The 11,997-nt window shown below is 43.8% G+C and overlaps 1 protein-coding gene across 1 annotated transcript; it reads right to left on the bottom strand.

Annotated features, from left to right (window-relative positions):
• Positions 1-707: 707 nt before the first annotated feature.
• Positions 708-11,724, bottom strand: CLEC3A (C-type lectin domain family 3 member A). The gene is made up of 3 exons (XM_086350038.1): positions 10,891-11,724; positions 5,194-5,277; positions 708-2,338 (listed from the first exon to the last, which is right to left on the bottom strand). The coding sequence occupies exons 1-3, from the start codon at positions 11,003-11,005 to the stop codon at positions 1,944-1,946; spliced, it is 594 nt and encodes a 197-aa protein (XP_086206164.1). The 5' UTR covers positions 11,006-11,724; the 3' UTR covers positions 708-1,943.
• Between the last annotated feature and the right edge of the window lie 273 nt (positions 11,725-11,997).

Genomic DNA, 11,997 nt, shown 5'->3' with positions numbered 1-11,997 from the left:
AAGTTCTCTGTAATCAGAGAGCAGGAAAGACGTTGTATCTTTATTTTTAGCGTAAGAACTTCTATTCAACTTATGCCTTTGAGCCTTGAGATACATTTTCCTTCAGATCACTAAGTTGAGTCTCAATTACTGTTTCCTTTAACTAATGGACTTTTATTTTGTAGATCATGTAATGATATGGCTGGGAGCATCTGTGATGGGTAGAAAAATTTCTCTCAGTATTGTTCTTCACACAGATTAACTGTAGGTCCTACCCTTGACTTGAGTTAAAGGGGAACAGACCTGAATCAGCAGAGACTGTCTCTGGGCAATAGTTACAGGTTCAGACCCTTGCTCTCAGACTGTGGTGTGTGGTCCAGCCCTGTTGGCTTCCACTAGATGCTTTTAGAAGTGAGGAATCTGGGACCTCAGCCCAGACCTATGGGATCTGCAATTTGATAAGATTCCCACGCGGAGACTGTGGTTGCATTGGAAGAGGAAATTGATCAGGGTCAACCAAAAACAATGGCAGGTACAACTTTTAAAAAGTTCTCTTCCTCCGTCTCCACTTTACTTCTTTATTCTCAAGTAAAACTATCCTTACAGTACATCTAAATCACCAGTTTGATCAAATCTAGTGCATTTATCCCCCAATTTCTTCAAGTCTGATATAAACCAACATAGTTTGAATAACTCCAGACAATACCCATATAACCCCACATTGATCAGAATTCAGGCTTTATTATTATTGTGCAGTGTGAAGAACTAAAACTTAATTCCAAGCATACATGATTAAGTTTATAAAGAAGGATTTTGTTCCCAAAACATATTCAACATTTAAAGGGAAAAAAAAAAAGGATGTTTATTTGAAGAACAGAATGTACCTAGAATTGTTTGCTTCTAAAAAACCCATTTTCTCCAAGCCTTAACTTCATAATTTCTTATTAAGCAATGGCATTACATTACACAATCTAAACAATTTAGGGGGAGCAGCACTTGGCAGAATAAAAGTATAGATGTACATGTAACTCAAAAAAGGTTTTTTAAATCCACCTTCCAACTTTCAATCTAAATATAGATTTTTCTCCTAATAGACTTAAATATATGATTGTTAAAATATATATCTGTGTAAAATATATTTTAAAAAAGGAAACTAAGATGTATAATATCCGCTGTTGATTTCATAAAACTAAAGCAGGGGAAAAGGAGACTTTAAAAAGTTTCTCTTTTTCTATACAGTCTGCTACTCTGTTCTGCCTTCGGTTTACCTATTCAGGTTGGAAACTGTAATGTCACACTGGGGTGGAAACTGACCAAATATTATGCTGCCTTAACATTTCCTTTCAGATCTTTACTGGGAACTTAAAAAAAAAAAATGTGTATATATCACTGGAGGCGGGGGCAGGAGTCGGGTGGGTTTGAAGAAAACAGAGTTAAACCAGAGCTTATCTGAGACTTCTATGTATCCATGTGACAGAGCAGTTACATGTCCCACCAGGGGATGACGCGACTCAAGGAAAGGGTGACGGCTAATAAGATGCTGTCACTAGGGGGGAGCAGACCGAGCATCAGACTGAAAAGGTTTTGGATTATGTAGCACCTCATCACTCAGATACATACGAAACCTTTAACAGAAGATCTTCCAGGTACAGCTTGCTTTTCTGGCCATTGTCTTTTTAATACACACCTGGTCTATACAAGGAAGAGGGACCAGGAATGAGAAAGGTCTAATAGCCCATTTTTGCAGAAGCTGCTTGAGCAGTGTGTACATGACGGAATGATTATTTTCCGATCCCCCAATCCCCGTGGAGGGGAAAAATCACAATACAGTGTGGTAGCAAGCTTGGCTGCCTCTCGTTTTCCTAGGGACATCGCCTCCCCTATGACGATTTTGAACCATTCTTGAGAACCATCAGCCTGTAAATCATGACCGGTCTTTCTGGGAAGGTGTACCTGAGAAGGGACTATTGAGGGATGGTGAACTCACATATGTACCTCTTGCTGCTGTGACAGGCCTCGTCACTCCACTTGCCCTGAGCTGACTGGGAGAAGAGGGCACAATTTTCCCGCTTGCCACCATTAGGCTGTGCCTGGTCCCAGTTGAGGAAGGAGATGGCAAGCCCATTGATGTCGACAAACTTGCCTTCTGCGACCATGTCGTTGATGCCCAGCCAAAAGTCATTGACCCCCGGCAGGCTCCTTTTACCATAGTCTCGGAGGGCGTTGATTTCATCCGTGCTTCTGGGGACAACCAGGGTCCCGCCCTTGGAAATGCAGTCTTCATTGGCTTCGTGGAAGTGCTTCGAGCCTTCCACGGCAAGGTAGCACTTCTTGTGAAATTTTGTGCCTCGCAGACAGACTGTAAAGATGTGAGATTTGACATATTAACATGCTGTGGGAGTATAATAATCTAGAACTGCTGCTGCTTCTAGGTCACTTCAGTCATGTCCGACTCTGTGGCAGCCCACCAGGCTCCACAGTCCCCGGGATTCTCCAGGCAAGAATACTGGAATGGGTTGCCATTTCCTTCTCCAGTGCATGAAAGGGAAAAGTGAAAGTGAATTCACTCAGTTGTGTCTGACTTTTTGCGTCCCCATGGACTGCAGCCCACCAGGCTCCTCCGTCCATGGGATTTTCCAGGCAAGAGTACTGGAGTGGGGTGCCATTGCCTTCTCCGAATCTAGAACTGGCCCTGGCCAGTAGCAGCAGATAGTTGTGGAAAGGACGATGCATGGAGATAATGGTGAGTCAGCGTGTAATGAAGACTCTGTGCACAGAGGCAGACACTGTGCCCAGCATTTTATATAAATGAACCCGTATGATAATCACAACTGTCCCATGATGTGGGATTCTTATTACACCTGTCCTTACATATCAGGGTAGTGAAGCCTGGGGCTTCCCTGTGGCTCAGTGGTAAAGAATCTGCCAGCCAATGCAGGAGACATGCGTTCGATTCCTGTATCCCGAAGATCCCCTGGAGAAGGAAATAGCTACCCAGTCAAGTATTCTTGCCTGGAGAATCCAATGGATAGAGGAGCCTGGTGGGCTACAGTCCATAGGGTCACAGAGTCAGACACGACTGAAGCGACTGAGCTCACAATATAATGAAGCTTAAAAGAGTTGTTAACATATAAAAAGGTGACTTACATTGCACGTAAGATTACAGCAGATAACTGAGCCCACAGCAGATAACAATAAGCTAAATATTGTTTATCTTATCCAGGATATAAGCCAAATATAAAGATAGTTTTAAGGCATAGCATTGGAGAATCAGGCTTCAGGGCTGTACTGCCTCAGCTTAGGTGTCAGTTCTGATATTTATTATCTGTGTCAGCCTTAATTTCCCTGTGCCTCAGTTTCCTCATCTGTAAACTGAGAAGAATTGTAGCAGCATCTGTCTCATAAATTAGTGAAGGATTAATGTGTTCATGATGGATATGAGTTTGAGTAAGCTCTGGGAGATGGTGATGGACAGGGAAACCTGGTGTGCTGCAGTCCATGGGGTCACAAAGAGTCGGACACGACTGAGCGACTGAACTGTGTTGATGTTTATAAAGTATTATTATAGCCCCCAACTATGGCTGAAGGGTTAACCAAGCTCTTTCCTCTTCTGAAAACTCATTTGACCTTCCTTTAACTTCCTGATTCTGTTCCCCAGGAAACTTGATAAAGGGACCTGCCAGCAGTGTAACTAGGCAATATTGCTTATGGTAAAAATGGCTCAAGACTGGTAGCATACAGCTGGCCTGGGAGCTATCAGTGTGCCGAGCTCAATCGCTCAGGTGTGTCTGACTCTTTGGTCACCCCATGGACTGCAGCCCTCCAGAATCCTTTGTCCATGGGATTTCCTAGGCAAGAAGACTGGAGTGAGTTGCTATTTCCTTCTCCAGGGAATCTTCCTGACCCAGGGACCGAACCCATGTCTTCCATGTCTCCTGCACTGTAGGTGGATTCTTTACCACTGAGCCCCCTGGGGAGCCCTGGGGGCCATAAATAGCTGATGAAAAAGCCCTAACTTTGGTATTCCTTGAAGGCATTAACTCTTGTAATTGGGCAGCTCTCTTCTGGGACCCTCGAAGCTCTGCCTTTGGAGTTGCTATGACAGTATTCCTCCCTGAGGATGTGAACATTGCAAGCCAGGGGTGTTCCAGAGTCTGCCCAGCGTGGCTCTCATTTCCTCACCCTGGGAGCTTCATAGGCTGCTGGGAGCTCTGCTGCTGCTGCTGCTGCTGCTGCTGCTGCTAAGTTGCTTCAGTCTTGTCCAACTCTGTGCAACCCCATAGATGGCAGCCCACCAGGCTCCCCCATCCCTGGAATTCTCCAGGCAAGAACACTGGAGTAGGTTGCCATTAGGAACACTCACTGCTGCCCCCTGCTTGCAAGCTCTTCTCCAGAGCATCTGACCCACTCAGTGTGGCCAGAGCTGAGTCCTGTGACCCTGGGTTTAGTTCCACCTCGGCTGAGCTCTCAGTGGGTTATTTTGTTGTCGTTGTTTAGTTGCTAAGTCATGTCCGACACTTGTGGCCCCATGGACTGTGGTCCTCCAGGCTTCTCTGTCCATGGGATCTCCCAGGCAAGAATACTGGAGTAGGTCGCCATTTCCTCCTCCAGGGGGTCTTCCTGACCCAGGGATCAAACTCAGGTCTCCTGCATTGGCAGGCGAATTCTTTACCACTGAGCTGCCTGGGGACCTAAGCATCTTAGTAAACAGCTAAGAAATGCTGGTTATTTTGTCTAGTTAATACTTGCTTCAATTGTGCTCCATTGCCTAATAAAGAATTATGAGGGCTTCCCTGGTGGTCCAGTGGTTAAGACTCTGTGCTCCCAAAGCAGGGGAAGGAGTTCCATCCTAGGTCAGGAAACTAAGATCAGGTATCTCGCATGTCGCACAGCACAGCAAAAAAAAAAAAAAAAAGTGGATGGTCTTCCAAAATGTATTATTGAAATGCAGTAATACATTTGATTTGATTTTTGGTTTGATTTTTATTCCACTCATTGACAGGCGAAGGAAGTGGAAAATCAAGCTGATTTCCCAAAACATTCATCCTCCCAGCTTTTGAATCCTTTGTCCTGGACTCATCTCTGCCTTGTCAATGTCTCTCTCTCTCTCTTTTTTTAAATGTCACCTAGAATGACATGCACTCTCAATGTGGTTTGAATTGCCAGCTAATCACAATTTCTTTTCCTATCTTGTTGAGATAAGACGAGTCTCACCTGTCTGCAGGGCTTGCATTTCCTTCAGGGCATTGACTTCTCTCCAGAGCTTTTCCACTTGAGTCTTCAGGTCTCCATCCTTCTCTGAGGATTTTTTAGAGTGGGGTGGGATAGGATGAATAAAACAACATATGATTAAAATAAAGGACAAATAAAACAAAATAAGATAAAGTTTCAGGATACAGAACATAAGCCGAGGGTGATTTTGATGAAACTGAGCCCAGAGTACATGAAAAACAATGAATGAACGCAAAGTTGTTCAGGAAGATTTGTAAGGGTTTGGTGGGGGTAATAATACTGGGAGTTTCTTCTGTGAGGTGGGGCGCCTGTCTATCTCTCCAGGCCTATCCCGTGTGACTCCCTGCCCATCACTAGACTTTAGACTGGTTGATTTTCGATGCACTCTAGAACATCACAGGACCCTTCGAGTGTGATCTTTCTGCCTGGGACACTCTTGGCCCAGGTCTTGTCCTTTTTCTTTTTCTTAACACTTCAGTTTTATTTTGTTTTGGCCCCACAGCATGTGGGATCTTAGTTCCCCAACCAAGGATCAAACTCTCACGCTCTGCATTGGAAGCGTGGAATGTTAACCACTGGACTGCCAGGGAACTCCCTTATCCATCGTCTTATCAAGCTTAAACATCTCCTCTTCTGATCATCCTCTCTACATCTCTCTGGCTGGTCTCTTTCCTTGAACCTTTGTTTTTCTTCCACACACTTTCTCCAATCTATAATCGTGTTTCTTTACTTACTTAATTTTATCTCTCTGGTTGTCCATGGTATTCCTGATGCTTGGCACATAATCAATCTCATAACATTTATTGAGTGAATAAATGATGGCATACAAAATAGTTTCATGTTATTTTCACTTACTCTTCAAAGATAGTTAGGAATGGAGGAAAATGAGATTCCCACTGAAGAGTGAGAATGAACTCAATAAGCATAATTGGCAAGTAAGTGGTAGAACTCATACTCAGACTTAATTGGGTCTCCAGGTCCCCTGGCCTCAATACCCCTACTCAACTGATGCTCCAGGTGTAATGGCTCTTAGCAGGGTTAAGTGGTTTTCATGGAGAAGTATGGAAAGGCAGTGATAAACAGCCCTATGAAAATGCTTCTGTATTAAGGACTAGCAATTTATTTAGTCTTGGGTGTCCCCATGGCTCTCCTTGGGTATAAATAAGGAGTAGGAAATTAGTAACTTTGACGAATCAAAAATCCAGACCTGCTGGGCAGTGTCTTAGAAACTGACAACTTGTGAGCTTTTCAAAAGCAGGAATGATAATAAATAAATCTTAATACACATTTAAGAATATTAAAGCCACCATACACTGTGTGCCAGGAGCTGAATTCTTTCAATGTTACTATGAAATAGACAATATCACTTCAGAAAAAAGGAGAGGCACAGAAAACTGAATGAACCTGTCGAAGACCACCCAGCTGTAAGGTGCAGAGTTGGATTCGAATCTTGCTGTCTTCAAATCTGTTCTCTTTCCACCCCTTCCATCTGTTTCTGCACAGTGACGACCTTTACCTGCTTGGTCCCTACTATGTAGCCTCAAGCAGCTAAGACGCTTAAAGCTTGATATGGCTGTTCCCAGCTGCCTCTTTGCAGGAGTACCACGTGGAGAATCTGTGTTCTGTCTTGGGTGTTTTCAGGACAGGCCAGTATCCAAACATGGCTGACTCATTTCCCCCTTAAACATGTGCTTTGCAAGTCAGGTGTTTCCACATTCAGGTTGGGAAATGCCTCCTGGGGTGTCCAGGCACGGACATCCATTCTCAAGGCATCCAGTAGCTCAGCTGCTGCTGCTGCTGCTGCTGCTGCTCAGTCGCTTCAGTCGTGTCCGACTCTGTGCGACGCCAGAGACGGCAGCCCACCAGGCTCCCCCATCCCTGGGATTCTTCAGGCAAGAACGCTGGAGTGGGTTGCCATTTCCTTCTCCAATGCACGAAAGTGAGAAGTGAAAGTGAAGTCGCTCAGTCGTGCCCGACTCTTAGCGACCCCATGGACTGCAGCCTACCAGGCTCCTCTGTCCATGGATTTTCAAGGCAAGAGTACTGGAGTGGGGTGCCGTTGCCTTCTCCGATAGCTCAGCTGAGAAGCACAATAACAAGGGTTTCCTCAACAGGGCCATTCAACCCAGAATAAATACAGGGGTGCATTCACTATGCAAAGCCAGTGGCTGTTGGAGGCCAGACTTGCAAAGACTGCTAAGTTTTCTTCGAGTTTACAAGTTGTGAGCCATACAGATGTCACCCCAGTTCCTCCCAGCTTCCAACTCCACACTATTTAAGTAACTGGCCTCCACAGGGGAGCTGTAAACATTGTAATTAACATGAAGGCACATGAATTAATATTAGGCTCCTGGGAGACCATTATGGAAATTGTTATCCAGGTGGCTTGGAGTCTGCTTCTGTCCTTTGTGAGAAATGTGGTTGTGTTTTGTCAAAATGAATACAGGGAACAACTATATCACTAAATAGAGATTATATTTAATTCATTACTACAACATAACTTGCATTGCTCAACCTAATTTGTTGAGGCCCTTGAAGTGAATAGCAGGGGAAACTTGTTTTTGGAGCTAAATCGCTCAATTACCATTTTAAGTTTTTTAAAGGCTCCCTTTCATTTTATTATTGTTGTTCTCCAAAAATAGGTACTACTGGATAAGAATGCAAAAATAATTGCTGGAAAAAATGACCAGTAAATACATGAAAAAATATCTCAACCTCATTAATAAGCAAAGAGATGCAAATTAAAAGTCTTCTGGGGTTTTGTTAGGCTGGCACAGCTTAAACTGACGATAGGTCAGGTTGTCAAGGTGTGTGTGCATGTTAGGCGCTCAGTCGTGTCTGACTCTGAGACTCCCTGGGCTGTAGCCCACCAGTTTCCTCTGTCCATGGGATTTTCCAGGCAGGAATACTGAAATGAGTTGCCGTTTCCTTCTCCAGGGGTTCCTTCTGACCCAGGGATTGAACCTGGGTCTCCTGTCCTGCATTGCAGGCCGATTCTTTAACTTTTGAGCCACAAGAGAAACTCAGTAGGTGCTCTCGTATACTGAAGTTGAGAACACAAGTTCATGCTACCGTTTTGAAAGACAGGTGGTGTAACTAACTTACCATTTTACTTCTAGAGAAGTATCATCTCGATATTCTAGCATTGGGATCAATATCTATGTACAAAGCAATTCACTGAGGCATTGGATCAAAAAGAGATAGATTTGATTAACATAGAGCTTCACCAAGAAAGAACAGATTAAATAAGCCATAACCCATCCACACATGGAATGTTAGGCAGCTTTTAAAAGGACTGAGGAATGCCTTATATGTGAGGTTATCCAAGAGTTAACAGATAAAATCAGCTAATTTGTCTGCCAAGTACTTTAGACAGCCAACACTTATTTTGTTAAAAGTAGGGCTTCCCGGGTGTCAGAGTAGTAAAGAATCCGCCTGCCAAGTGGGAGACTCGGGTTTGACTCCTCAGTTGAGAAGATCCCCTGAAAAAGGAAATGGCAACCCACTCCAGTATTCTTGCTAGGAAAATCCCATGGACAGAGGAGCCTGGTGGGGCTACAGTCCATGGGGTCACAAAGAGTCAGACATGACTTAGCAACTAAACAACAACAAATCAATTTTTAATTGGGCATTAAAGAAAACTCTGGGAATATTATCTCTTAGCAGTTAATCATGGTTAATTCTATGTAAAGAATTGAGAGAGAAAAAAATGACTTTTGCTTTTGCTTTCATAAGATTTGGTATTATTTCCAGGCAGTTTAAAAGAACTGTTTAACAGGTTTAGGCTAATGGCTTCACGTATTGTAGAATCTACTTTCTTGGGTCTCACAGCAAAAAACAAGCCAAACTGCTTTAGAAGGATGATATCTAGGATTGGACCCAGTCGGTTAAAAAGCAAACAAAAGCGTGTGTGTGCACTTGTGTGTGTGTGCCTTGGAGGATAGAACATGATGCCCTGAACTGCAGTTATTTCAGAAACACCCACAGAGAACACACACACACATTCACATATTCACACCCCTGCTAGGTGATCACCAGCTGACCACACCTTCTTCATGGCAAAGAGAGGCTGGCGACAAAACATGCCTCATCACCCAGCAGAAATGCCACATCTCTCCCCTTCCTTTCCCTGCCTTCGTCTTCCACAAAATGCTTCATCGCTCATGAGAGATATTTTAATCTCTCTTTAAAGGAGGTAACAGAGAAGTGTAGTATTTCTTTAGGGAAAAAAAAATTCCATTTAAGAGGGACAGGCTGGGGTGGGCCATGGGAGGGGAGTTGAGAAGGGAGGGGACATGTGTATACCTGGCTGATTCATGGTGATATGTGGCAGAGGCCAGCACAGTGTTATAAAGAATTATCAAAGAAACAAAAAGGAACCTTACATCAGACCTAAAGCAGGGCCCTTCGTAATCTTAACAACATGACCAGCAAGAGAAGCTCCCTTCTCACCAGCCAGCCATTCATGTTGTGTTAAATCCAGACTTCAACTTTGCTGGGAGAAGCTCCCTTCTCACCAGCCAGCCATTTGTGTTGTGTTAAATCCAGACTTCAGCTTTGCTGGTATTACTGTTTGTGTGTTGTTCCTAATGAAGTGAAATTGATGAGGAAATAGTGCCAATATTCCCCTTGAAATCTCCTGTATAAAATACCTCAGAATGAGATGCACATCACACCACACCTTCCTCGATGATTTAGTTTTGATTTAGCTGCAGTGTGTTGCGTGTGCATTGCCATTATATTTGTTCCTTGCAAGACTTTTTAGCTCTCTTAAACCAATTCAGGCCTTCCCTGGTGGCTCAGTGGTAAAGAATCTGCCTGCAAAGCAGGAGACCCTGGTTCGATCCCTGAGACAGGAAGATCTCCTGGAGAAGGGAATGGCAAGCCACTCCAGTACTCTTTCGTGGAGAATCCCAAGGACAGAGGAACCTGGTGGGCTACAGTCCATGGGGTCATAAAGCGTTGCACACAACTGAGCGACTGACACTTTGACTGTTTCAATCCAATTCAAGGCACCCCAAACTGGAATTGCTTGGAGATTGTTTTGCATTAACATATGTTCAAATGCTGTATGACTTGTGTGTTGAAATATTTTTAAGTGAAAGACTTAAAACTTCTCTATGACATGAAGAAGCTTAAACATATAATATAGACTGTCCTTATATTCCCAGGGATATGAAAATATATCTATTGATGAAACGAAAGTCACATTACCAATAGCTCTATCCTCTACTACACATTGAATAAGATTATAGTTATCTTACAGATGAATTTGAACAGCTGTACAATATCTATGAGTGAAACAGTATACTCTGTTAATCGATTTGTTCTACTTGATCCCTCATTCCAAATAGCAGACGTTGTATCCAGGTTGTCACACTCTAATGAACATTTTCTTGCCTAAGCTCACCTGATGGAGGATATACAATACAGAAAGTCTTTTTGCAAGAGCCTTTTTTATTGTACGAAACCAGAATCCTACCATATGATTCCTTTAAATGTCAAACAGTCCCAGAGAATTAAGAGGTCACTCTGTCCCCTGAAAATGCCAGATCCGCATGAAGCCATGGTAACCGCCACCAGAGATGATCTCCGGGGGGAGTCTGGAAATGAACGTCGTCCACCTCCTCCCCACCCTGAGCAAGCCTAGAGTTCTGCTGGATGGAGGCACCCCGTTACCTTTCACTCGGCGTTTGCTGTGCTTCCTGGCTTTGAACTTGGATGCGTGGCAGCTGGTCTGATCCAGGAGCAAGGTGATAACCAGGATGTAAATTACAAGTCCGTTCTTTGCCATGGCTGTGGGGCGAGTCTGACAGCCACTGTGCCAGTGCCTCTGGAGTACTAAGGGCAGAGTAGACGTCACAGCCACATCTTGCCCTGAGATGCCTGGGGCCAGCTTTATAAAAGCGCGCTGAGCAGCTTGGCTGGGATCCTGCTGACGGAAAGTTTGAGTGCCTCTGCTGGCTGCCGCATAAGGTGGCCCCTGTTCTCACGTCTCGTTTAGGCATTAAAAAAAAAAATTTCCTGCGAAGAAAAATTTTCCTACTTGACTTGCCTTTTCAGAGCATATCAGAGTTTATAAAGGGACTAAAAGTTTTGTCTTTCTTTTCTTTCTTTTTTTTTCCAATCTAAAGTCCGGGAAGCTTGGGGTCTCTCTGTGAAGACTGATGAAGTCTTTGGTCTGGAGCTCTGCAGTTCACTTAATATTCTGAGAAGTGCGTTCAGTGACATACACACATCTAGGAAAGTAACTGTGTGGGAGTATGTGCATGTTATGCCAGAGCACCACCTGTGTATCTGCACACACTCGTGTGTCTACACAGCTCATATGGAGCTTGGGAAGAGTTTATTCACACAGAGTAATGGGGATGGTCAAAGGGCCTCCTGTTAGGATTTTGTGGGTTTAGCAAGAGTTAAATTCTTGGGGAAACACACCTTAGAAAGAAAAGAAAGAGTGAATTTTTTCCATAAAAATTAATGTAAAATGTCAACCATCACTATCTCGCAGTCTCCACCAACTAACACTTTATTCCTTTGAAATTATCTCAAACACTTAAAAAACACTTTCAAAGGAAATACAGAAATAACAGAGAAATACAGTGAAAGACTTGCTGTAATTATTCTTACCTGGGCACGAAATGGGCTTTAGGAAAAGTACTGAGAACCAGGGACTTCCCAGGTGGTAAAGAATCCGCCTGCCAAGCAGTAGACTTGGATTCAAGCCCTGGGTTGGGAAGATCCCCTGGAGGAGGAAATGGCAACCCACTCCAGTATTCTTGCCTGGGA

Source organism: Bos grunniens, chromosome 18 (genome assembly GCF_055505025.1).
Source record: "Bos grunniens cultivar Pamir isolate PY7600 chromosome 18, Bosgru_T2T1.0, whole genome shotgun sequence".
NCBI classification, from domain to species: Eukaryota; Metazoa; Chordata; class Mammalia; order Artiodactyla; family Bovidae; genus Bos; species Bos grunniens.
Note: the sequence above shows the minus strand (reverse complement) of the source record. Positions and strands in the feature narration are given on the sequence as shown.

Coding starts and splice junctions, on each gene's coding strand:
- CLEC3A (XM_086350038.1), bottom strand. CDS start 11,005: ATGGCAAAGAACGGACTTGTAATTTACATCCTGGTTATCACCTTGCTC. Junction 5,278..10,890: donor CAGCAAACGCCGAGTGAAAG/GTAACGGGGTGC, acceptor AAAAATCCTCAG/AGAAGGATGGAGACCTGAAG. Junction 2,339..5,193: donor AATGCAAGCCCTGCAGACAG/GTGAGACTCGTC, acceptor ACATCTTTACAG/TCTGTCTGCGAGGCACAAAA.